At 42.8% G+C, this 25,313-nt stretch overlaps 1 protein-coding gene and 1 pseudogene across 1 annotated transcript; one reads left to right on the forward strand and one right to left on the reverse strand.

Moving 5' to 3' along the window:
* The first annotated feature begins 1,719 nt into the window (after positions 1 to 1,719).
* Positions 1,720 to 20,222, forward strand: LOC139367177 (F-box/LRR-repeat protein 4-like). The gene is made up of 9 exons (XM_071105315.1): positions 1,720 to 1,869; positions 6,351 to 6,630; positions 6,805 to 7,147; positions 9,303 to 9,639; positions 10,791 to 11,035; positions 11,458 to 11,671; positions 17,537 to 17,608; positions 17,755 to 18,067; positions 18,308 to 20,222. The coding sequence occupies exons 2-9, from the start codon at positions 6,477 to 6,479 to the stop codon at positions 18,469 to 18,471; spliced, it is 1,842 nt and encodes a 613-aa protein (XP_070961416.1). The 5' UTR covers positions 1,720 to 1,869; positions 6,351 to 6,476; the 3' UTR covers positions 18,472 to 20,222.
* A 2,790-nt stretch (positions 20,223 to 23,012) lies between these two features.
* Positions 23,013 to 24,171, reverse strand: LOC139381097 (serpin B6-like; annotated as a pseudogene).
* Between the last annotated feature and the right edge of the window lie 1,142 nt (positions 24,172 to 25,313).

Consider the following 25,313-nt stretch of genomic DNA (forward strand, 5'->3'; position numbering starts at 1 on the left):
ACTGGATTGGTTGAACAGTGCAGAAGAGAACCTCCCCCGACAACCCCCCCCCCCCCCCCCCCCCCCAGAATGTGGGGCCGAATCGGGAGGTTGTACTCACTAAGCAAGCAGCGTGACGTCCTTTACAATGGTGCCGTGACCCAAACCTACAGTTGCGCTCAGCTCAACGCTGGGGTCGCTGTTGAGTAAGTTTGAGGGGTGAATGTAGCACATGTGGATGTGTGAAACTTTGTCCTCAGCTTGAAGTGTCCCCACTTGCCCCAGCGAATAGCCAGCTTGAAGTGTGGCACCGACCGGTAAGACGCTTCAGGAGGGTGATTACATGTTCTAGTAAGGCAGAGGTCCCGAGTTTGCGCCAGGTATTGGCCGAATCGGGAGGAAGTGGTACTCGCTAAGCAAGCCAGTATTTTACATTAGGTTAGTCTGACCCCCTCTTTAGCCTCTCCACAGAGGCAAGAGAGGGGCAGATTCATTATTTAACTAAGCTTCTGACAGCTGGGGCAAAGCACAGGGACAGAAATGAACTTTTTTTTGTGTTTGTGTCTATGTGTGTGTGGTCATTTGCATTTGTGTGTGCTCACCCATGTGTATATGCATGTGTGCACAGTGGGCCGGAACAAAGGCCTGACAGTAGACAGGCTAGGCGGCGGTGATGCCTAGAGGAACTGTCAATCACAGAACTGGCAGCCCCGGTGCCTGCTGGCTCCAAATCATCCCCCTCCTCTCTCGTTAACTCTGCAGCTGGATGGACACCAGCTTCTCCTCTGATACTCTCCTCTGTTCCAGTGTCTTGGTAATGTACCTCAGCCAGTGTCCAATGACCGCAGCAGTCTCAAAGCCTATTCTAGGGATAAGAAATAATCAAAGGAAATTATTACAATTTTTAACATATAATATAATTGAACGCATTGAATTGTTCTCCTTTCTAATTTTTGTCTGACAAGAAAAATATGCTAATCATGTCAATTAATTTATCATGCCAAATATATTTGGCTATTTGAATTGAAATCAAAGCTTCAAAGATAAAAAACGTTTTTGATGTTCATGAAAATGATGTATTTTTTTTTACAAAAAAAACCCAAAAGGTTCAAATTGATAGAAAGAGAGAAATGCAGCTCTGTTAGTCAAAGGTAATTAATCGGCTCTCTTCACCCACAAAGGACGCCTGCTAATGAGAGCTTGGCTTGTGATTGGCTGCTGAGGGTTCCGTAGAGACCCACTGCTCTTTTGTGGTGACAATAGGGCCTCAATGCACCAGAGAGACAAAGTGACTGGACAAGTCATTCATCTATGCAAATGCTAGCCAAGACATGACCATAAGCATCCATTAATCTCTCTCTCTCTCTCTCTCTCTCTCTCTCTCTCTCTCTCTCTCTCTCTATATATATATATATATCTATATATATATTTTTTTATCTCTGTGTGTGTGTGTGTGTGTGTGTGTGTGTGTGTGTGTGTGTGTGTGTGTGTGTGTGTGTGTGTGTGTGTATGTGTGTGTGAGTGAGTGAGGGACAGCCAACAATGCAGTCCCTCTGCCTTGAGAGGTCAGAGGCAGGTTGTGGCAGGAGAGTGCTCTGTTAGGAGAGGATAAATGTCACATCACTACATTCTCAGTCAATTCTGACAGACAAATGTTTTATTCACACTTTTTTACATTCCTGATTATAATCACACACACAACCAGAATAAATATATTTCCAGTACAAAAGACTATAATTCCCACAATGCTCTGCTTCATAGGCATTAATACTCGATGTAAACAGAAGTGAGAACAAAAGTCTGCCGTTTTAGGATTTCTGCTAAAATAATCTCAGATATGGAACAAAGACAGTCTTGCTATATGAATGCTTAGTTTGATCTACGGTTAACGTAAGTACATATTAAACCTTGTTATGTTTGTTTTTATTATTGAGTCTGCCACAGTAGTTGGTCGTTTGCTAGCTAGACAAATCATGCTAGCTAACGTTAGCTATCTGGCTACAATATCCACTTACATGTTATTCAGTTACAAACGTCACATTATCATGTCTTCTGAATATTAGATTAAGTGAGCATTTGCATCAATTTTAGCTGAAACTGGTTTATTTTTGGTCCACCATATGTCCAGATAATCACAGCTAACCTAGCCACATTCCTGGGTGATTAACGTTAATGTGTGTTCCATGGTTTCTCATTAGCTAGCTATAGTACATCACAAGAACAACTAATTAACGTAACAACAACAACAACAACGACGTCGACGTAACAAGCTATATCTGGCATTGCTGCAATGGCATGTTCTGTCGCTAGTTGACAGATGTTTGGGGTAGGGTTAGCTTAGCTAGCTATGTCAAGAATTTGTGGAAACTAAAGGGATTCTAGCTACAAAAATTGTATGGGGTTGGGGTAGGCCCACGGAGAGGGAAGTAGAGGAAAGATAATTTGACAAACATCTGTGAAGGAACATCTAAAGCTTTGATGTTTCAGCTCAACTTTTAAGTATTGTTTATCAATAATACAATAATTTTACTTTTTGGAGGTATTATCTATCTGGTGCTGAAATGTTTTTATTATTTTGCCAGTGTCTTTGCAAGGAAACTTGCTTTCCAATCTGTTGGTTTGAGACTAAATTCATGTGGTGGAGCAGGCTATAATTTATGATTGCTTTATGACATTGATATAGCCTAGGCCCTAAACCAAAGAGGAAGATTGTGTTATTGGAAAACCGAATGGTTAGGCAGGAAGTACGACAGCAGTTCTTCCTCATTTTAGACATGTAACATTAAGCCTAGGCTAGGCGTTTTTGTGTAACACTGAAACTACAGTGGGAACTTCGATAATAACATGAGTGGTGTGATCTCATTGGGGAGTGTTTTGTGTGCTATCTGACCAAAAACTGAGGGGTGTACTACATTTAGCATTTTAGTCATTTAGCAGACACTCTTATCCAGAGTGATTTCTAGTAGTGAGTGCATACATTTTCAGAATGTGTTTTCTTCATACTGGTCCCTGTAGAACCCACAGTCCTGATGTTGCAAGCACCATGCTCTACCAACTGGCGACACAGGACCACAGAATCAATAATTAAGCCAGCTATTTGGTTCATTAGAAAAGCTAAACTAAGAAATATGTTTTTGGTTGTTGGGTCAATCAGACCATGCCTATTTCAAGCTCATCTTAAAAAATAAAATGTAAATGTTTTTTTCAGAATATTTAGACAAGTTAGCTGGCTAACTCATTGATCTTGCTTTGTAGTATATCCCTCTCCTTGAGCCATTTGCTACTTACCTCCAACCAAAGTGACATAATCAGGACTAGTTATCAAGGAGAGTTAGCCCATTTTCTCCACTGTGTGGCAGAGTGGTACTGTAGCAAACATCTGTTTGTTGTGAAGAAACAGACAGCAAACCAAAAAACATACATACTGCTAAGGTAGAGAATAGTTTAGGGAGTAAATGTTATCTTAAGGGTTACATGGAGAAAGTCTGACCTCTGAAATGAAAATGGATGGCCCTCCCTCAAGCAAAATATATTTAACCTAAATCCTCCCTGAATGCTTTGAAAAACAAGTGACCCTCCCCTAAACCCCAAATAATAATTAAAACAATATGGATAGCAGAGAACATGTCTACCATTTGCCTTCACTTCTTTGAATTTTTTGTCCTGTTGGCGTTACATGTCAATGCAGAAATGTTGATAATGCTCAGGGCTGCGAGCCAGAAGGTTGTGGGTTCACTGTGGAGAAGAGTAGGTGTGGAAAGATCTCATTTATAGTAAAAACATTGGATGAATCTATCATCGTATTTGCTGGCTTACATTTGTCTGCGTGGGTAAGCATACTCTGTCTGGGCAGGCCTAACTTTTGCAAGTACCAAGCTCAGATTCCTAATTACGCCTCAGATTTAATTAACAGGGATAGTTTCTGTAAATTGTGTGGTATAAAATTACACAGAATGATGTGGAATTGCATGCCAAATCAGTGTGTCTTGTTTGCAACGAAACTGTCCATGTTAATAATTAAATCTGAGACTTCATTAGGAATCTGAGCTTGGTACTTTCAAAAGTTAGGCCTACGCAGACAGAGTATGCCTACTCACGCATAAAAATGTATGTTTTAACTGCTGGCTACTTTTCTTCCATGGCTTAACCCAATGAGAGAAGGTTACAAGTGTTTCCCTAAAACTGTCTGGGTTTAAACATATTTTATTGTACAAAAAGTGAGTAGCTTAATCAATTGATGGTGACAATTAGATTACTTCCCAAGTAAAGTCTAGTTTTTGTTTCTTTGGCTATAGAAGGCTTTTTAGCTCAGCCTCTGAATGTCAACTAAACAATGATATTCCCATATGCATCCGAGTCACGTCATTCCTCTGTATTTTACAGCTTGTTTCCAGCATAAAACATTGCGGACCAAAACGCTGTTATACAGTGCCTTCGGAAAGTATTCAGACCCCTTCACTTTTTCCACATTTTGTTACGTTACTGCCCTTATTCTTAAATGGATTCAATTTAAAAATCCTCAGCAATCTACACACAATAGCCCATAATTACGACGCAAAAACAGATTTTTAGAAATGTATTAAAAATACAAAAACGGATACCTTATTTACAGTAGTAATCAGACCCTTTGAGCTCAGGTGCATCCTGTCTTCCTTGAGATGGTTCTACAACTTGATTGGTGTCCACCTGTGGTAAATTCAATTGATTGGACATGATTTGGAAGGGCACACACCTACCTATATAAGGTCCCACAGTTGACAGAGCAAAAACCAAGCCATGAGGTCGAAGGAATTGTCCGTAGACCTCTTAGACAGGATTATGTCGAGGCACAGATCTGGGGAAGGGTACCAAAACATGTCTGCAGCATTGAATGTCCCCAAGGACACAGTGGCCTCCGACTCTTCCTAGAGCTGGCTGCCCGGCCAAACTGAGCAATCGGGGGAGAAGGGCCTTGGTCAGGGAGGTGACCAAGAACCCGATGGTCACTCTGACAGAACTCCAGAGTTCCTCTGTGGAGATGGGAGAACCTTCCAGAAGGACATCCATCTCTGCAGCACTCCACCGATCAGGCCTTTATGGTAGAGTGACCAGACGGAAGCCCCACCTCAGTAAAAGGCACATGACAGCCCACTTGGAGTTTGCCAAAAGTCACCTAAAGACTCTGACCATGAGAAGCAAGATTCTCAGGATTGAGGCAAAGATGAGCGGAGCAAAGTACAGAGAGATCCTTGATGAAAACCTGCTCCAGAGTGCTCGGGACTTCCGACTAGGGCGAAGGTTTACCTTCCAACAGGACAATGACCCTAAGCACACAGCCAAGACAATGCGGGAGTGGCTTCGGGACAAGTCTTTGAGTGGCCCAGCCAGAGCCTGAACTTGAACCCGATCGAACATCTCTGGAGAGACCTGAAAATAGCTGTGCATCCCCATCAAACCTGACAGAGCTTAAGAGGATCTGCAGAAAAGAAATGGGAGATACTCTCCAAATACAGATGTGCCAAGCTTGTAGCGTCATACCCAAGAAGACTCAAGGCTTCAACAAAGTACTGAGTAAAGGGTCTGAATACTTATGTAAATGTGATATTTTCATTTTTTTTAAATTTATTTTTTTATAAATTTGAGAAAATGTCTTAACCTGTTTCTTTGTCATTGTTTTTTTCCCCCAATCAATTTTAGAATAAGGCTGTAACCTAACAACGTGGGAAAAGTACTTTCCGAAGGCACGGTTTTAAGACGACAAAGACGGCCTCTGCTTTTTGACATTTTCTTTAATAAAAGGCAGGCTTATGGCACCCTCTCATACCCCCTCAATTTGAGTCTTGGATTTAACTTAACAGCCCTTCACTGACATGGAGGTAGGCTATTTAAAGAGTGCATGGTGGGTGGAGTAATTGAACAACCAAATCTATGGACATATCAGCCTATTGCCTAAATCTGTCTGTCAAACAGGTAGGCCTACCTTTTATTTCTTAAATAGGAAGAAATAGGCTCCAACACAAAGCCCTCTTGTTCAAATGAAGATTGAAATGAATTATGCAATTATTGATTGTGCCACAATGCTTCAAGTTTCAGAACCACAGTGGAAGTTACTTGAATCTGGCTTATTGTGAGGTCAAGAACTCAATAACATCATGAGCAAGAAACATTTTGTTTTTAATTAAATCTATTATTGTGATAGCAAGCTATAAAGTTGACTTCGATCCATTACTTAGACAGATACATTGGCTTATTTGTGATGAATTTGTCAAGAAAAAAAAGAATATGCCCAAGGTTTTACTACTAGCACTTGAAGATTAATGGGGAATCTTTTTCTGTCTTGCTTTTCTAACTCTTGCCTTGTGTGTCTTTTTGTCTCTTTCCCTAACCCACAGGTCCTGTATGTGGCTGGGCCTGTAGCCTGCGCTGTGTTGAGCACGACCTCCCGAGCCAGGCGGGCTTCTGGGGCCTCTTCCCACAAGCCACACCCAGCCCACTGCTCCCCTGACCCACTGTTCCCTATGCTAACCCTTCTGAGCATGTTTTACTATATCTGTCTGCGGCGCCGGTCCAGGAGCGGAACTCGGGGTGAGGCGCTGACCAGTAGGCGGGCCGTGGAGTCAGGCCAGCGGGCCACCCTGCCCATCAGCGTGGAGGTGGAACAGTATGCCAAAGGTATAATCTTTCACCTGCTATTGTGCCCTTGAGAAAGGCACTTAGTCCAACCCCTTAAAATAGCTCCAGGTGTGCTGCACTGGAGCTGACACTGTGCTCCTCCCAAAATGTGTGTTTGTGTGCTTTTGTCTTGTGGATTGGGATCAGATGGACTAACCTTATCCTATCCTATAGAGGTTCTGGACTTCAGCTCCCACTACGGCAGTGAGAACAGCATGTCGTACACCATGTGGAACCTGGCCGGCATGCCCAACGTCTACCCCAGCTCTGGGGACTTCACCCAGACGGCCGTGTTCAGGGCCTACGGGACGTGGTGGGAGCAGTGTGCCAGCGCACCTCTGCCCTTCCGCCGCACGCCCAAGGCCTTCCATAGCCAGGACTACATCGAGCTGGCCTTTGAGGAGCCCGTCTACCCCACAGCTGTGGAGGTGCTGGAGACCTACCACCCGGGGGCCATTGTCCAGATCATGGCCTGCTCCCTCAACCCCTTCTCTCAGAACCCTCCCACAGACGTCAGGTAAGGTGGTGGTGTGGGACTCGGGTTGTAGAAATGTAGTTTGACAAATCTTCTATTGTGAAATCTCTGCTTTTCATCCATAGCCACTTTCACACCTTCCCTATATACCACCCTCCATCCCACTGCTGGCTTGCTTCTGAAGCTAAGCAGGGTTGGTCCAGGTAGGTCCCTGGATGGGAGACCAGATGCTGCTGGAAGTGGTGTTGGAGGGCCAGTAGGAGGCACCCTTTCCTCTGGTCTAAAAAAAAAAGATCCCAATGCCCCAGGGCAGTGATTCGGGTCTTTCAAATGGGATGTTAAACGGGTGTCCTGACACTCTATGGTCACTAAAGATCCCATGACAATTATCGTAAGAGTAGAGGTGTTCACCCTGGTGTCCTGGCTAAATTCCCAATCTGGCCCACATACCATCACGGTCACCTAATCATCCCCAGCTTACAATTGGCTCGTTCATCCCCCCTCCTCTCCCCTGTAACTATTCCCCAGGTCGTTGCTGTAAATGAGAATGTGTTCTCAGTCAACTTACCTGGTAAAATGAAGGTTTAAAAAAAAAATATACCGTAAAACTTAAGTTAATAGCCGGGGTGTTCGTTTACTTCAATCTCTCAATACAACCGGTGCGTATTATGAGACAGGCTTCTATTTGAGTCAGTCGTCTATTTCCTTAATGCACACAGCGCTTGCTCAATACAATTTTGAAAAGACTACCACATTGTTTGTTGTGACCATTATAATAACAAATCTATCGCAGGTCAGACTTGCAAAGACTAAGCTGCCTATCATACACCCCAATTTCGCCATTCAGCACCATGGAGAGCGGTACCGGTAATCACAAGCCGTGTTTTCTTTTTGGTGGCGCCATGGCTAGCAACGATGACAGCATTTTTAAAGAATGTTTTTAATGCACATGACTGTAGGAATATCAAAGCTGTGTCCATGGTAACCTCAAACAATTCATTTACACCCAGCGTTTATTTGAAACAGGCGTTTATGTGCTGAAATTTGTGCCGATGCCCGGCTATTAAAAGGGACAGGCGGCTATTTGAGACACCGTTTAATTGGAGTTTTAGGCATCAGGATATGTAACAGACTAGCGTTTGTGTGTTTACAGTCAGTATTTGTGTGTGTGAGCAAATTAAGGACTGATTGGGCATAGAGTGAGTGTGTGCATAGTCTGTGCAAAAATAAAAATGTAATACAAGGTTCAATGCAGATAGTCCATGTAGCCATTTTGTTATCTGTTTAGCAGTCTTATGGCTTGGTGATAGAAGCTGTTCAGGAGCCTGTTGGTGTCATACTTGTTGCTCCGGTACCAGTTGCCGTGTGGAAACAGAGAGAACAGTCTATGGCTTGGGTGCCTGGATTCTTTAACAATTATCCGCGCCTTCCTTTCACACGGTCTGATATAGAGGTCCTGGATGGCAGGGAGCTCGGCCCCAGTGATGTACTGGGCTGTCCGCACCACCCTCTGTAGTGCCATGCGATCGAGGGAGGTGCAGTTGTCAAACCAAGCAAGGATGCAGCCAGTCAAGATGCTCTCAATTGTGGAATGGAGTTTTTCTATTAATTAGTTAATAGACCAATAAGATAGAGTTCCAAACCTCTCTGCCAATAACAGCTAGTTTTCAGTTTCCCCCTCTCCACTCAGACCACTCTGACAGTCCTAGAAAAATTATTGCTTGAGAAACTGCTCTTTGCTAAGAAGCTATTTTGTTTGTTATCAATTAAAATTGTCAAAAGTAATCACAGTAAGGTTCTTAATTGTTACCCATAAATGATTTGATATTGAGATTAAAACGGCTGCATTGGACCTTTTTTAAAGTCATGGGTGCACATTGTTTATGTTATTTTTTACAAATGGGTAGTCCTGGGACTCTAGCCCATGCCTGGCGTTGCAATCGCCATGCTCTAGTAACTGAGCTACAGGGGACCACAACAAAATTTGTGTTTGTACTCTATGGGCTGGTTTCCCGGACACAGATTAAGCCTAGTCTCGGAATAAGAAGCACTTTCACTTAGATTCTCCATTGAGCACGTTTTATTAGTTCAGGACTAGGCATAATATGTGTATGGGAAAACTGCCCTGAATGTCTCAGATTAAAGAGTGGTGAGTGCGTGTGTACCTCCTGAGAGGTGTACCTCTGTCTGTCCCCAGGTGGGAGGTGTTGTGGGCTGAGGAGCCCACCAAGGTGCTGACCCCCCAGGCCAGGCAGTTCTCCCCCAGCATCAAGCAGCTGAACTTCCCCACCAACTTGATCCGCGTGGAGGTCAACAGCTCCCTGCTAAAGTACTACACAGAGCTGGACGCCGTCGTCCTGCGTGGCCAGAAAGAGAGGCCCATCCTCTCCCTTTATAAGATGCCCAGGATCGACATCTGTGACCTGAGTGACAGTGATGAGGAGCTGTCTGACCCGGGAGCCTCCTTCCGACAGGCCGGGGATGGCAAGCACATTAACCTGGGGAATGGGTACTTCGATAAACTGCCCTACGAGGTAGGGAGTATACGCTATTAGACACTCACATATACTACAACACTCGTATATGGCTGCTGGCTGCATTTTCTGTCCACGAAACAGCAATAGTTGCAGGACAATTGCAAGATGCTGTTTTTCAAACAATTCTCGCTTTGGTTTTAAAGATGGACTATGCAGAAATCGCTCCGCCATTTCCTGGTTGCAAAAATGTGAATAGTTCGCCTGATTTCAGTTTGTGACTAAAACAAGCAAGTACAGTGTAGAGAATCATTGTACCATCTAAACCGCTATGAAAAATATTTTCCATAACCAAAAATATTGTATATTCAGCTGTTTGAAACTGGTGTACAAAACTGAAAGTAAAATATGCAGAAGTGAAACTTAATGGAAGCATAGAAATAGCACACATAGAACAGATATAATGCTTCTTATACTTGCTTTTAATGAGAATGACAGATCTATAACATGTGATATAGATTTTTTTATGTGAATTCGGTCGGGTCGCCCAAAAAGTGACATATTGCAGCTTTGAGTGTAGTCCTATCTACTGAAAATGTTTATGCTTAGGATATCTTGGGCAGTTTTTGCACTTTGCGTGGACTTAATTGGACAAAATATATCTCCAATAGACCTAAACATACTGGCTTGGACCCATGGAGATATTTGATATTATGCTTAGTAATTTTCATGTCATAAAGACATGTCATATTGTCTAAGACAAGCTTAAAAACACTGGCTATTCTCTTGGTTTTATGTACTACTCTCCAAACCAGTGTGTGTGTGTAATACAATATAGCTATTATCTGCTTGCTGATACACTGTGTTCAACAGGGTATTGTTTATTCACTGCACACATACACACATCTATTCTCTCTCTACCTCTGTCTTACTGAGAGAAGCACACATCCATATTGCACAAACAAGCAGATTTACTGCCACAAGAATATTGCTTTGTGTGTGTGTGCCACATACACTTTTTTATATTAATCTGCTCTTCCTGACATCATCCCGTCTGTTTACATTTGTCTTGTTTTCTTTCTTGCTTTCCTTATCCCTCTCTCTTCCTCCATTATTTATCTTTCTCTCTCCCTCTACCCCCCTCTCCCACCATCCTCCCTTCTCTCTTATTCTCTTTCTGTAATTATCTCTCCCTCCCTCTCCCCCTGCAGTTGATCCAGCTGATAGTCAGCCACCTGACCCTGCCCGACCTTTGTCGCCTAACCCAGACCTGTAAGCTACTCCACCAGCACTGCTGTGACCCCCTCCAGTACATCCAGCTGAGCCTGCAGCCATACTGGGCTCGCCTCAGTGACACCTCCCTGGGCCACCTGCAGGGCCGCTGCACCCTGCTCCAGAGACTCAACCTCTCCTGGACCGGCAACCGCGGAGCCCTCACCCTCACTGGCTTCAGCAGGTGAGTTATGGGATTGGGGGGCTAGAGGATCTGGACATTTGTGGTTCATTGGTCTCCGTCTTCAGTGTGGCATGTGTGTGCCCATTACTTCTGTTGATTTCAGGGTGAGGAGCCATCTGTGTAAATATTGGACTATAAATTGTACCTTTCTGTATTTTACTTGTGCTAAAATCTTTATTCTCCTGAGCCATTTACTTTATGTTCATATTCTTACCTTTTACTATTTATTGTTGTTGCATTGTCGAGAAGGAACCTGCAAGTAAGCATTTTTTAGTTGGACGGTGTATACCATGTGTATCCCGTATATGCAACTAATAAATCTTGAGACTGAAACTAACATAAAGTTGTCAAATCCGGAACTTCCCTGTTAATATTGTGTTGCCACAACACAGGTCTGACTTCCTCCCCCTCCTCCCCCTCAGCTTCATGAAGGCATGTGGCGGGAGCCTGGTGTGTCTGGAGCTGTCGTGTTGTCACTTCCTGAGTGAACCGTGTCTGGAGGTCATCTCCCAGACGTGTCCCGGGCTGCAGGAGCTCAACCTGTCCTCGTGCGACCGCCTCCACCCCCAGGCCTTTACACACATCTCCAAGCTCACCCAACTGCGCCGGCTAGTGCTCTACCGCACAAAGATAGAGGTACAGTGCCTTCTGAATGGAACCCTGGACTTATTCCAGATTTTGTTGTTACAGCCTGAATTCAAAATTGATTAAATAAAAAATCACCCATCTACACACAATACCCCATAATGACAGTGAAAACTTTTTGCAAATGTATTCAAAATCAAATACAGAAATATCTCATTTATATAAGTATTCACACCCCTGAGTCAATACTTTTTGGCAATGATTACAGCTGTGAGCCTTCCTAGGTAAATATCTAAGCACTTTCCACACCTGTATTGTGCAACATTTGCCCATTTGTTCCTTTCAATAATCTTCAAGCCATGTCAAATTGGTTGTTGATCATTGCTAGACAACCATTTTCAGGTCTTGCCATATATTTTCAAGTAGATTTAAGTCAAAACTGTAACTGCCACATTCACTGTCTTCACTGATTTTGCCTGTTGCTTAGCTCCGTTCGTTCCATTAGATTTTTTTTATCCTGAAAGACTCCCCAGTCCTTAATGATTACAAGCATACCACCACTATGTTTGAAAATATGGAGAGTGGTACTCAGTAATGTGTTGTATTGGATTTGCCCCAAACACAACACTTTGTATTCAGAACAAAAAGTGAATTGCTTTGCTACATTTTTTGCAGTATTATAGTAGTGCCTTGTTGCAAACAGGAAGCTTGTTTTGGAATATATTTATTCTGTACAGGCTTCCTTCTTTGCACTCTGTCAATTAGGTTAGTATTGTGGCGTAACTACAATGTTGTTGATCCATCCTCAGTTTTCTCCTATCACAGCCATTCAACTCTAACGTTAACTGTTTTAAAGTCACCATTGGCCTCGTGGTTTCCTTCCTCTCCGGCAACTGAGTTAGGAAGGACGCCTGTATCTTTGTAGTGACTGGGTGTATTGATACACCATCCAAAGTGTAATGAGTAACTTCACCATGGTCAAAGGGATATTCACTGTCTGCTTTTTTTCTTTTTCTTTTACCCATCTACCAATAAGTGCCCTTCTTTGTGAGGTATTGGAAAGCCTCCCTGGTCTTTGTGGTAGAATCTGTGCTTGAAATTCAGTGCTCAACTGAGGGACCTTACAATCTGTATGTTTGGGGTACAGAGATGAGGTAGTCTTTCAAAAATCATATTAACTTTTACAACCCAAGCGGCCGTCAACGGCCTTTCTTTAAATTACTGTAACGCCACGAACGGCCTTGTTTTTCTAACAATATCTCTGTCAATATTGAAAAATGAACTTTCTAACAACCTGTTGTCATATTGCCGTGGCTGTTGTCATCAACCGGAAACAGGGTATGCTGTCATTTTGACTTTAAAAAAAAAACTTCATTACTGAATATGACATCGCAGAAGCAGACATGACTTTTCACTGTGAAAGAGGCTTTATCTATGTTGGTTGGTGATTCGCACACGTCCTTGCACTTCGAAAAGTGATGATGTCGAGGTGAGTGAAATAAGTAAACAGCAGTTTGGTGTCTTCAATGTTTGATGCTGTGGAACTTGGGGAATAGCTCACAGATTAGTAAATCATAATTTGGTTGCACATCCGTGCCAGTGGTCAAGCTCGAATGATTGCTCTCTGTCTCATGGAAATAGTTGCAGTGTTTAACGTTAGCTGTATATAGTCAACTAACTAGTTGCTTGTTTTCTCTTGTTTCTACCAATGTAATTATACAGAAACTGCTTGCTATAGCTAATTAGTTAATCTGTCAGGCAAGAAAAGTTGTGTGTAGCGGTACATTTGGACGGCGCTCACGAAACGTCAACCTCAGCTGTCACTTTCACCACTACAGACAACCTGCTAACTAGCCACTGCAATGAAGGCTAGAGTAAATTGTGTTTATCTGTCGGTCTTAGGTTATGGTTTGCTAGGTGCAGATAGCCAGCTAACACGCTGCTTGTTTTGCCCCGTTTCTACCGATGCAGTTCATTTGGAAACTGTCCCAGCTTCTAACAAATCGCCTAACATTGGTGAACTTTGTAGTTCGTCTCAGGCAAGAAAGCAGGAGTTGATTTGGAGGAGAGAGAGAGTGTGTGTGCGTGCATGTGTGGAATGGGAGGCGTGTTGCTAACTTTATCACACAATTTATTATGGACACCCCTTATTAGGAAGAGTGTGTGTGTAGAGGAAGGAAAAGCGAGACGGGAAGCGAGATTATGTTCCTGACTACAATGGTATCCTATTTGTTGCTCCTCTCCTCTCCCTCTGTTACTGTTCCTCCAGGTCAGTGAAAGTGAAGGAAGTGATGTGGAGAGTCAGGGCTCAGCAGTAAAAGGCAGGGAGGAATAGGAGTTGTGAAGAGGAGGGAGACAATAGTAGAGGGAGAGGGGGCACACCCGAGAGGGTGTGTCTGCCTTATGTCCCAACATTCACCCTTGTACCACACAGCCTGGGCCTAAAGTGACAGTGGCATGGGTTTTGGAGTTGTTTTTAAAAGTAGTAGGAACTTCTATCTGTTCCAGAGCTTGTAATGGATTACAACAAGAACGTGGGCGGGGTTGACCATCTATTACAATGTTGGACGCACAGGTAGAAAATGGTGGACGTATGTGTTTTGGGGGATGCTCAACATTGCCATCATAAGCGTACATTTTATGGGGGATACTGCAAAGGCCCCTTCCCAGAAAACACAGGCGCTGGTCCCTGAAGGCATTCAAAATGCTGCTTGTGCATTCACTTTGATATTGCTACAGTGGCAGGAAGAGGGGAGACGGGTGTGGCACCAGGGTGTGTGGACCAAGATGTAACTCATTTGAAAGCAGGTGAAGTTTGAAGGGCACAAGAGTGGGTGTTTGGTGTGCATCCAGAGTGGACGCAGTGTAAAAAATGGGAGATATGTAGAAACCTCCTTTTGGGTGGTCTATGCCACTTTGCAGGATGGGGCCATTCATCTAGAAGTTCCATGTTGTAGGCTAAATGCAAACGCTAAAGTGACAGTGTGAAATATGAATTTGTCCTACAAGTCTTTTGTCTCTGAACAGTTGTTGTGTTTTGTATATTCTCTTTTTCCGTCTCTATCTAATAGTTCCGGCTCTGAATAGTTGTTTGCATTTCTACATTGTTACAGAAGTAAGAATCATTGTCAATCAAATGGACTACTTTGTGTGTGTGTTTTGAAATAGTTTCTGGATATTGTCCTCTGATCACATTTTGGATCATTTGATTTATTCATATGTAAATAATATTTATAAGTATGGGTTGTGCTTGGTACATTTTTAAGTGAGTAATTTAGTCAGATGTACTGAAATGTAAAACTCTAGGGTTTTTTGTTGTGTTAATCGTTTTTTGATAGTGTCTTTACACAATGGAAGACAAAATGAGTGTTATTCCCATTGACATGAATGTGGTGTCATAGTTTTAAAGAGCCCAACCTATTCGATAATAAGTTAACTTGTAATTGTCATTTTGTTCTTTGTTTTGGAGCTATGTCCGTTTGTTTGAAATGTGTGAGAATGAGCTTTATCTTGAAAATTGTCAGTAATCTACAGCAGCATTCTAGAATTTATATTGGGGTTTAAAGGGTTAAACACTATTGCACACCATGCAATTTGTGATTTGTTAAGCAAATGTTTACTCCTGAACTTATTTTGGCTTGCCATGAACAAAGGGGTTGAATACTTATTGACTCCAGACCTTGCAGCTTTTAATTTTTAATTATAATTTGTAAACATTTTGAAAAACATTCCACTTTGACATTATGGCGTATTATGACAAAAAATCTAAATGTAATACATTTTAAATTCAGGTTGTAACACAAAATTTGAAAAAAGCAATGGGGTGTGAATACTTTCTGAAGGCACTGTATGCTAAATAGGGATGCTAATCGGTTAGCCACCAAAAATGCATTTGACCGGTCATGCTTATCGGTCTGTAGGTTAATTTGCATAATTTACTGGAATTAAATTGGCAAGTGTGTATTTTCGTTAGCCATAATCATGCATCTTACTTATCACACGCGTACATCATACAGAGCCTAGTCTGAGGAGCGGAATGGCCTGTCAACTGTCAGACAGCTCGAGAGCAGCTCCTCAAAAAGCTGGTAGCCTACTGGAGTGAAACATCTTTTTATAAGCCCAGTCATTGCGTAACAAATAGCACACGATTGTATTTAGAATTGTTAACTGTTTTGATGGCCACACTTTAAAAAGAGTTACAATTTGTATTTCTCAACTCGTAATTAAAGCAAGCCTCCCATTTGCCATTCGAGTGCATTGGATATAGTCAACGGTAGGCAGGCTACTAGCGCGTCACTCACCACTTTGCAATGTAAGCATGAGGCTGTATTTTTTTTTTTACATTTACGTTTTTTTTGTTAACCTTTATTTAACTAGTTAAGAACAAATTCCTATTTACAATGAAGCCAAACCCTAACCCGGACGATGCTAGGCCAATTGTGCTCCGCTCTATGTGACTCCCAATCACGGCCGGTTGTGATACAGCCTGGATTCGAACCAGGGTGATGCCTCTAGCACTGAGATGCAGTGCCTTAGACCGTTGTGCCAATTGTTTGAAACCTGAAAGTTTTACTTCCCTGTAACGAGGAAAGTCTTACCCTGCTTCAAAGTAGCCTACTAAAAATCCAACCATAGAAGAATTGCCTCCACACTTCTATGAAGACTTCATGCCATTAAACAGCATTTCTCTCCTGTTCTACAAAAGCACGTGTTTTGTTTGAATTTAGTACTAGCTTTAGATCCAATAGTGTCCTCCGCAGTGCTTATAATCAGACTTCAAGTGTGAAAAGGCTTGGCCAACCGATGGTTCAATGGAACATTGTTTCATCTGCATTTTTCAGCATTACCGATGTTATTTTATATAGATTGTAAACAGTAGTGGGCCGAGTATCGATCCTTGGGGCACCCATAACTTAAGCATGATGCCGGCGCTAAGGTTGTGGATTCATTTCCCACAGAGATCACACACTAAAAATGTATGCACTCACTGCGTTGTCACTTTGGTTAAAAGCGTTTGCTGAGTTGCATATGCTCAGACAATGTTGTAACACAAGTTCTGCCTTATTTTTAGGCTAATGCACATGGGTATATTGGCGGTGTGAATGGGTTAAGAGGTAGTTGAGTTTCCTATTAGATGCATGACCTGTGGATGGCATCATTGTGGTTTACGTAGGACTAATTCTCTGCTGTCATCATTTGTAATGAACTCAGAGCTCGGGTCATTGTTCTCGCCCAGGCTTGCTACACAACCTTACAGAGCATTTCTGAGTGTTGTTTTCATGTTTCAGCCTTTTCCTAAGGCAGACACCATACCATAGTCTTTCCAGTGCAGTGAGGTTGAGGTCTAGGCTTTCAGGTTGTTTACTGCAGGCAGACTGAGCAGGCTGTGTGTGTGTCTGCAGTCCTATGTGTCATCCAGCCCTGTTGTCTGTCATTAAGCTGTCGCTGGTATAATTAAATAGTTCTCAGACTGTCAAAAGGTAAAGAAAGAGACCACAACATATACACACACACGTACACGTTCGAGATATTTGCTAAAGTACACGTCACGCACCCTCAATTGCCATTCAGTGGCATGTTGACAGTTCCACATTGAAATCTCACCTCTATCCCTGTCTTGCAATGGTGGATAGGTGATAAGCAAATGTATTCATTTACGTTTTTAAATGTTCTACTACCCTAATACTGTTGTTGTGTGTTTGCCAGACCAAGTCATCTTGGAGAGATATTGAATAACATGGGGTAGACCTGTTTTATTGTACTTTTTGAAGTGACACCTTTGACACACATTCCTGAGTCTCATTTTACTGTGTGTGTACAAAAAGGGGTGCAATCATCATATTTTGTGTGAGTTGATAGAAACTTAACTCAACTTCGTGACATTTTCTCTCTCTCGCTTTGTTTATGCTGCTGCAGCAAACAGCCATGTTGAGCATCCTAACGTTCTGCATTGAGCTGAGACACCTCAACCTGGGGAGCTGTGTGATGGTAAGATTCCCCCCACAAATGCACTTAGATAGACATTTCTAGGATCAGCTTAACTCCTAACCACAATCAAGAATCATGACAATTGATTCAGTTATTCTATGTTAGCTGACAGCCCTGAGGTCATCACCCCTATGTTCTCCTTTCAGATAGACGACTATGACGTGGTGGCCAGCATGCTGGCTGTCCGCTGCCGCTCACTGCGCTCCCTGGACCTGTGGCGCTGCAGAAACCTGACGGAGCGCGGCCTGGCCGAGCTGGCTGCAGGGTGCAGACTACTGGAGGAGTTGGACCTGGGCTGGTGCGCCACACTGCAGAGCAGCTCGGGCTGCTTCCAGCACCTGGCCCGCAACCTGCCGTGCCTGAGGAAGCTCTTCCTCACCGCCAACCGCACCGTGTGCGACTCGGACATTGAGGAGCTGGCTGCCAACTGCCCCGCACTGCAGCACCTCGACATATTGGGTGGGTACTACCTCCCCCTTTCTTTCTTAATCTATATCTCTTTCTCTTGGTCTCACACAAGTTTATATAAAGTCATTTTATGTTCACACCCGATATTTGATATCGTATTTTACTTGGAGCGTTTAAAACACAGTATTCACTATTATTTGTCTGTAATTGCCTATCTGATTAATCTATGTATTTGAGTGGTCACATTAATGTTGCTCACTCCTGTGGTATGTTTGTGTTGTTGATTGACAGGCACCCGGATGGTAAGCTCCTCTTCCCTGAGGAAGCTGCTGCAGGCGTGTCCTAAGCTCCTCCTCCTGGACGTGTCCTTCTGCTCGCAGGTGGACGCCCGCATCGTCCAAGAGCTCTGCGGACTCTTCCCTAACGTGGCCATCAAGAAGAGCTTTACCCAGTGACCTCACTCAGCCCCACCCTCACACAGGGGCAGTGACACAGGGACACCAGGGGGAGGTGCTAATTTAGACTAGCAGGGTAGAATACTACTGGATTTCCAGTGGGTAGAATGAATGGGCCTGATGGCTGAGAGCACTGAGGCCTATTGTAATGTGGACTGAATGGTTAGGAGTGTTGTGGTGCCCTAAGCATCAGCTGAACACCTCAGCCGCTGAATGCAAGAAAGAGTCTTAAGAGTAAAACTGGTTGAAATCAGGGTCACGGCTGCCAAAGCCGCTAGATTTCATCATTGGTCAGCCGGTAACTGACACATCTGGTGGCTGCTTGTCATCTGCCACCCCCCACCACCCTGTGACGCATTTAGTAAAATGGGTGACCTCAATGTTGCATCTGAATCTGAAATCTCAGGGTTTTTATTTTGTTTATATTGTTTTAATTTGTTTTATTTATTTTTGTCAGCGAAACATTTGAGTCCTGTTTGATTTCCACTGCCACAGTTTGTTCTGAGACAACAAAAAATATGGGAGTTCATAAAAATTTACATTTGGCACTGATACTGAGACAAAACATTTTTGGGGTGTATTTGATGTTGAATATTGTGCAAATTGTATGATTGTAAAATTATATCACTTTCCTTAATTATTTATTGATATTGTAGTATATTATTGCACATCTCCAATGCTATGAAGCATTTCCTTTAAACTGAAACAAAGCTATTGAGGAATAAACGCTATACAATAGGCTGTACTTGTGAGCACCCACATTCCCATACAGAGCATCTTCGCATGTGCATGGGAGGTCGTTTCACTCTCCTGCAAATGTGATAGTCGAGGGGCAACTACTGCGGAGTAGATTAGCCTCTCTTATCCCCTCTCTTCACTATCTTTGTTGTTGTGGATATCGGCCTGATATGCAGCTACTGAAATTTGTATAGCTGAATCTACCTTTATGCAAAACCTGAAGTTTCATTTTGAGCACATGCTAGCTAGTATGTGAAGTATTTTTGTGCCTTATATTCATGACTGAATGTGGTGTCCATGTGTGTCAGTGATTTGTAATGCTTTGCTTCCTGCCCTCTACCAAAGTTACTAGCAAATCCCAGGTCCCTCACTATAGCTTTATTTGACCAGTGAAGAAACCCATGCATATCTGTCATCTTGATTGACACATGCAAAGCCATATTTATTTTAAACAGAATCTTATCTCCATCTTTCAATTCCCTTTTTATTAAGTGGCAGTTATGTGAATGTCTGCTTTTTTGGTTACATTTTCTTTTATCTGTGGAAACGTGGTCTGGTCACACTCAAATCACTAAAGTAACCTGCAGAGGCAAACTATTAAAAAACATATTAATGTTAACACTCGTACAACGAACACACACACAACAAACGCACACAATCTGTCATCCTGCTACACAAATCTAGTTCCTCTCCTTTGTCCGGTCACTAGTTGACCAAAGTCACCACAATTTTCACATTGTAATGCTACTTTTATTTAAAGGCATTTATTTATGTGGACCTACTCTTTTTTGCAGTGATTGACCTTTCCCAGTTAGTTTTGGATGTGTGTGTGTGGTCAAACTTTGTGCCATTTGTAAAAACTTTAGTAATGTACCCTTAACTAAGTGTGAATGTCAGGTGTGGTGTCATCAAGACTCGCTGGCAAATAACCGCTCTAAAGTATTGAAAAAAGTTTGCACCTCTACTACGACAAAACTGGGTGCTTTAATTTTAAATAAACAGAAGGTTGATGACTGAGACTACATATTTATCCCCAACTGTATATCCATTGAAATGCCAGGTTTGATTGCCTTGTATTTATGGCTCATAGTGTACAATGTGCTGACATTACACCACCTTGTTTTGATCACTCTTTAAATAGAAAGGTGCCATACAGTGTTCTCTGGCTTGTCCCTTGTAGGATAATTCTTCTTGGATCCAGGTAGAACCTTTTCACCCAACAACGAACCCTAAAATGACTAGTTTCTTTACATGAAAAAGGTTTGATGTAGAACCCTTTTTTCTGAGGTGCCTTATCATGAGCGGTGACTCAACAGAAATAACTATATTGAAGGGTAGGGGTAGAGTCTTCTTGCCTTACGACTCAAACTGAATTTTTTTGCCGATGCTCTTTCGTTTGCTACGAACTTCAGTCTGAGATTGCCGTCATTGAAGTCGTTTGTGATGATGTCAAATTGAGGGGTGTTGTACCAAACAAAGTAATCAGTGATTGGATCACCTCTAACCAATCGGAGTAACCAAGCCATTGACACATTTTCACCCATTTACCCATAGGCTTTACACACGTGTGTTCTGGCTCTTTGCTCAGCCCATCGGTTTCTGGGACCAATCAGAACGGTTAGAATGTCCGTTCTAGAAATTGTCATGGAGTTACTCAGATCCAGACTCATTGCAGAGAAGAAACTAATGTCTGTGGGTGTGGCAAAGCATTAGGCCAGAGCAAGGAGTTTGGGTAGCCAGGCATAGGGTCATCTTGTGTTTTTGGAACAACTAGAGGCCATTAGTCAGGTTGACTGGAAGTTCAGCATTAGCCTTAAGCCTCTGCCGTTTTACTGCCTATTAATACTACAGGGAGAAGTGACATACTCTTGTCTCCTTAATTGCCTTTTAATAAATTGTTTGTGCCCGAGTTTAATGATGTATATTGTGGCCCTGTAATGTGCCCTAATGATGGAGAACGAGGCGGCTGCCGGTGAAGTATTCATTTGGACTGCCTCCCCGATGATTACTGATCCGCCACTACCACCGCTGCTGCCTGCCCCCCCCCCCCCCAGACAAGACGTGATTCATGGAGACTTTCTGCTCGATGCAGCGGCTTGATTTTTCGCTGTCATGCTCTACTATAATCCTAATGCATCCGTAGGGGATCCTCAGCAATTAGTTTAGCTTGTATTTGTTTTGCAAGAGCCAGGCCAGATGAATCTAGAAGTAAAAAGTCTGGATGAAATGATTGCCTCTTAAATGAAAAGTTCTGAAGTCAATTTTTTTTTAACCGTAAACAAGGAAGGAGCAGATGTGAACTCTCCCAACAGATGATGTTGAACTATTGTGGTTACTGCTGGTCTAACAAGCAAATATCTAAGCATGGCATAATGAGAGCTTTCACACTACTGAGCCGAACCAAACCAAGCTTGGCCTGGTTACGGATCCATCATAGTTGCTGGAACTAGGCGGGAAAGGATCATGTGAAATGAAAATATCTGAGCCTGCACAGGTCAGATCTTGTTGGCACACTTGCGTGAAAATGCAGTGCATGGGGTCAGTGATGTCACTGTTGGAAATTTCCCTCTGTCCAAGCTATAGTTTTTTCAGAAAGGTGGGGTTCCTTTGATGTTCAATTTATGGTTTTCACTAGTTACCACAGCCAGAAATGGGCTATATATGATTTTATGATATATAATACATGTTTCTGTAGGTTGCCAAACCTTTTGTAGTTTTTTTCAGACACAAATTAAACAAACAAAAAATGTTCAAATTCAGATTACTGACATTGTTATGCAACATAATTACATTATTAAACAATTCTGCAAACGTAAAATAACAGTATAATCTCTTGTAGGCAGATTCTGCGTGTAGACCAAAGAATCAGTTGGAACTGAATGGGATGCTTGAGATGACAAGCAGCAGAAGTTCTGCTTTTTTGTTATTAGGATGTTTTAGGATTGGGCGAAGGCAGTGCTTAAACTGCTTCAATTCAAGTGCTTTGCACATGGGAGGGGGGTTGCTTTGGCTTTGGGAGAAATATATTTAGATTCTCTTTAGCCGAAATCCGCATAGATGATGTTTTGACAGTGTCGGAGGTGGTGGGACTGCTTTTGAGCTGTCAAATCCAGAAGCGGCTCCCAGCGTTATACCTAAAGCAGACATTGCCATTGGCTGCACCGAGTCACTTTAATTAAGAGAAATGCCATACAACCATGTTTACAAGTCCGAACACTGGAATGTGAATTTGTATCTACACCTCGATTAGGCTGATAGAAATCGTCATGATCACATTTAATGATTTTCAGCATCATTATTTCTATATAGCGTACACTTTCACGTTCTGAACTTCCAACGCAAGTGGGGTGGGTGTGGCTTCGTGACAATGATCACAAGAGCAGCTCCTTGCCAATTTGACAATTCCAACACAGTTCCACCTCTTACACTGCCAAAACATCAGCTATGCGGGTGTTGGCTATTGCCGGTTAGCGCTTGATCTTATTGAATCTAGGCCTTCGTCTTTGCCGAAACTCTCAACTTCTAACACGTTTTGGCCCAGAAGTTAATCATGCAGCTGACCAAATTACACAATATTTTACTTCTGGGTTAACCGAGATTACATAAATTAACATAATTATTACAAATGACAACGTTGTTTACAAGGACGATCACCCTTAAGCATTGCAAAGTCCAATTGTATGAATTGGAATTCGTAACATATCTTTTTTTTGCAGGACGTAACATATATGAAATGAATGACGTTACACACAATTGTGCAAAATTTTGGGGGCCCGTTTATACAAAACCTCTGTAGCATCACTTTAAGGGGAGCAGTACCTGCCACAGAAGAGGATGTTTTGAGTATTGTTGTGGCGCATGAAGAACAGAAAGGGGTGGTCTGCTTTTAAGGTACGTATATTTAACATTACTGATCAGGGAGACCGCCTTGTGGCAGCTGCAGCCTTCGGTGCCTTCCTCATTCACCTCTACAAAGGCATCTCCAGGTTGTTGGGTGGGTGTTGGGTGACGTACCTGAGAAATTGCTCCTGAACTCTTCAAAGGAGTCCATCATGCCCATGCTGACCAGAACTGCTTTTAGGTCGCAGGTCTTCTCCATCTTCAATCTGGGGAAGTGCATATGTCCCACCTGGTCCATGCAACAAACGTATCATACATGAGCTCCCTCTCCAGCTTCTCCAGCCCAGTTTGTCCTCTATCTCTTCTGGAATCATGCTCAGATCACTCCAGAATCTAGCAGTTGACCTCAGGGATTAAGGTCAAGCAGAACATGCTCTCCTGATACATAATTTTCACTGGTTTACTCTAATTTCTTCTCACCTTGAACTGATCTTCTCTGGTGGATCTCTCCTTGAACTCCTTGCCTCACTTGCAATAAATGGCATTCACCAACGAGTTTTGGTTGTTGACAGCTCCCTTTTGCAACCGGTCCTGGAGTTTTCCCTCTGTCTTTTTATCCACCCAGTTAATATTAACCCTAGCTGCCTCTGCATTTGACTCAAAGTTGACAGACTCTAACCTGCCACCGTAGTACTTCCTAGTTTCACAGAGAAAAGCTTTTGTAAAGGCTTTGCCAGGTTCAGTGCATAGGGGGTAGTGCGTACGGGGACCAGACAGGAGTTTTCTGAACACCTCAGCTTTGTGGCGGGGCACGGTCTCTAACATCCGTGCGGCAATATTGCCCCTGGCCCCTTCAAACTGGCGGTTGGCCAGGCTCAGTGTGTATGGGGTTTGTCTTTGTTCAACTCAGGCAGGAGTTTTTTTTTAACCCATCATGGATGTCACCATCAGCTTTGTGGAGGTGCAGCGCCTCTGATATCTGTGTAACAGGATTGCCCTTGGCCTCAAGGAATACCATAGCCAAAGCAGAGGAGAGAAGATGTTTCCTTCGCTGTTCCTCTCACTGATCTTCTCGAAGAGATTCAGTGAGAATTTGTTGTTTGACACAGACAGAGATGCCATCGTAACTGTTGTGAGCGACAGAGAGGAACTGAAAATGAACTGATGTGAGATTTATAGAGCGGGCTGTGGTCTGGTGGAGAGGTGAAGAGGAAATGCGTTCAGGTCAAAAGTACAAGGGTGCCAATCTTTCTTTCAAAGCAAAGCCCACCGCTGGTGTGCATGGCCAAAGAGCTCTATGTTCATGTCATTGAACAAATGTAAACGCCTGGAGTTTGCTTAACAGCATTGGCACTTTGATTGGAACTGGTGGTATGGTCAGGTGACATGAAAATAGAGCTCTTTGGCAACACGCACCAGTGGTCGGTTTAGCGTTGAAATAAAGAAGCATAATAAGAAAAGAACCCCATACCTATTGTAAAAGATGGGATCTTTGATGTTATGGGTCCATGTTGGTTCCACTGGTCCTGGGGCCCTTGTTAAGGTCAATGGCATCAAGAACTTTACCCAGTACCGGGACATTTTAACCAAAAACCTGGTTGCCTCTGTCAGGAGGCTGAATGTTGGCCTCAAGTGGATCTTCCAGCAAGACCATAGCCCCAAGCACATATCAAAATCCATAAAGAAATGGTTAATTGACCACAAAATGTTGCAATGGCCATCTCAGTCTCCGGACTGGAACCCTAATGAAAAACTGTGATTTGAATTGAAGAGGGCAGTCCATAAAGCACAGAGGAAGGATATCCAGGATCTGGAAAGATTCTGTATGGAGAAAATGGTCTAAAGATCCCTCTTAATGTGTTCTCCAATCTCATAAAGCATTTTAGAAAAAGGCTAAGTGTCATTATTCTAGCAAGGGGGATAAAATAATATAATTGTTTAAAAAAAATGTAGCATACAATATAGCTAAGTATTTGTATTATTTTATATAGTCTTTTTTTGCTCATCTTTGGAGATAGGGAGAGAGATTCAACCTAACCTGCCCGAGGGAGGCCTCACCATGACAGTTGTCTGTGTATGTGACTTTGTGTCCTCTCTGATTACCCAGCATTGATTTGGAAGGAGACCAGACTGGGTGGGACAACAATGCATGTATACGATGTAAAGACAGACAAATTGCTAACATCATGCCTTTATTATTATTATATCCATTTTAGATGTGAGAATAAAAAAAAAAAAACATGTATATCCACCCCCTCCTTCTT

This window comes from Oncorhynchus clarkii, chromosome 2, assembly GCF_045791955.1.
Source record: "Oncorhynchus clarkii lewisi isolate Uvic-CL-2024 chromosome 2, UVic_Ocla_1.0, whole genome shotgun sequence".
NCBI classification, from domain to species: domain Eukaryota; kingdom Metazoa; phylum Chordata; class Actinopteri; order Salmoniformes; family Salmonidae; genus Oncorhynchus; species Oncorhynchus clarkii.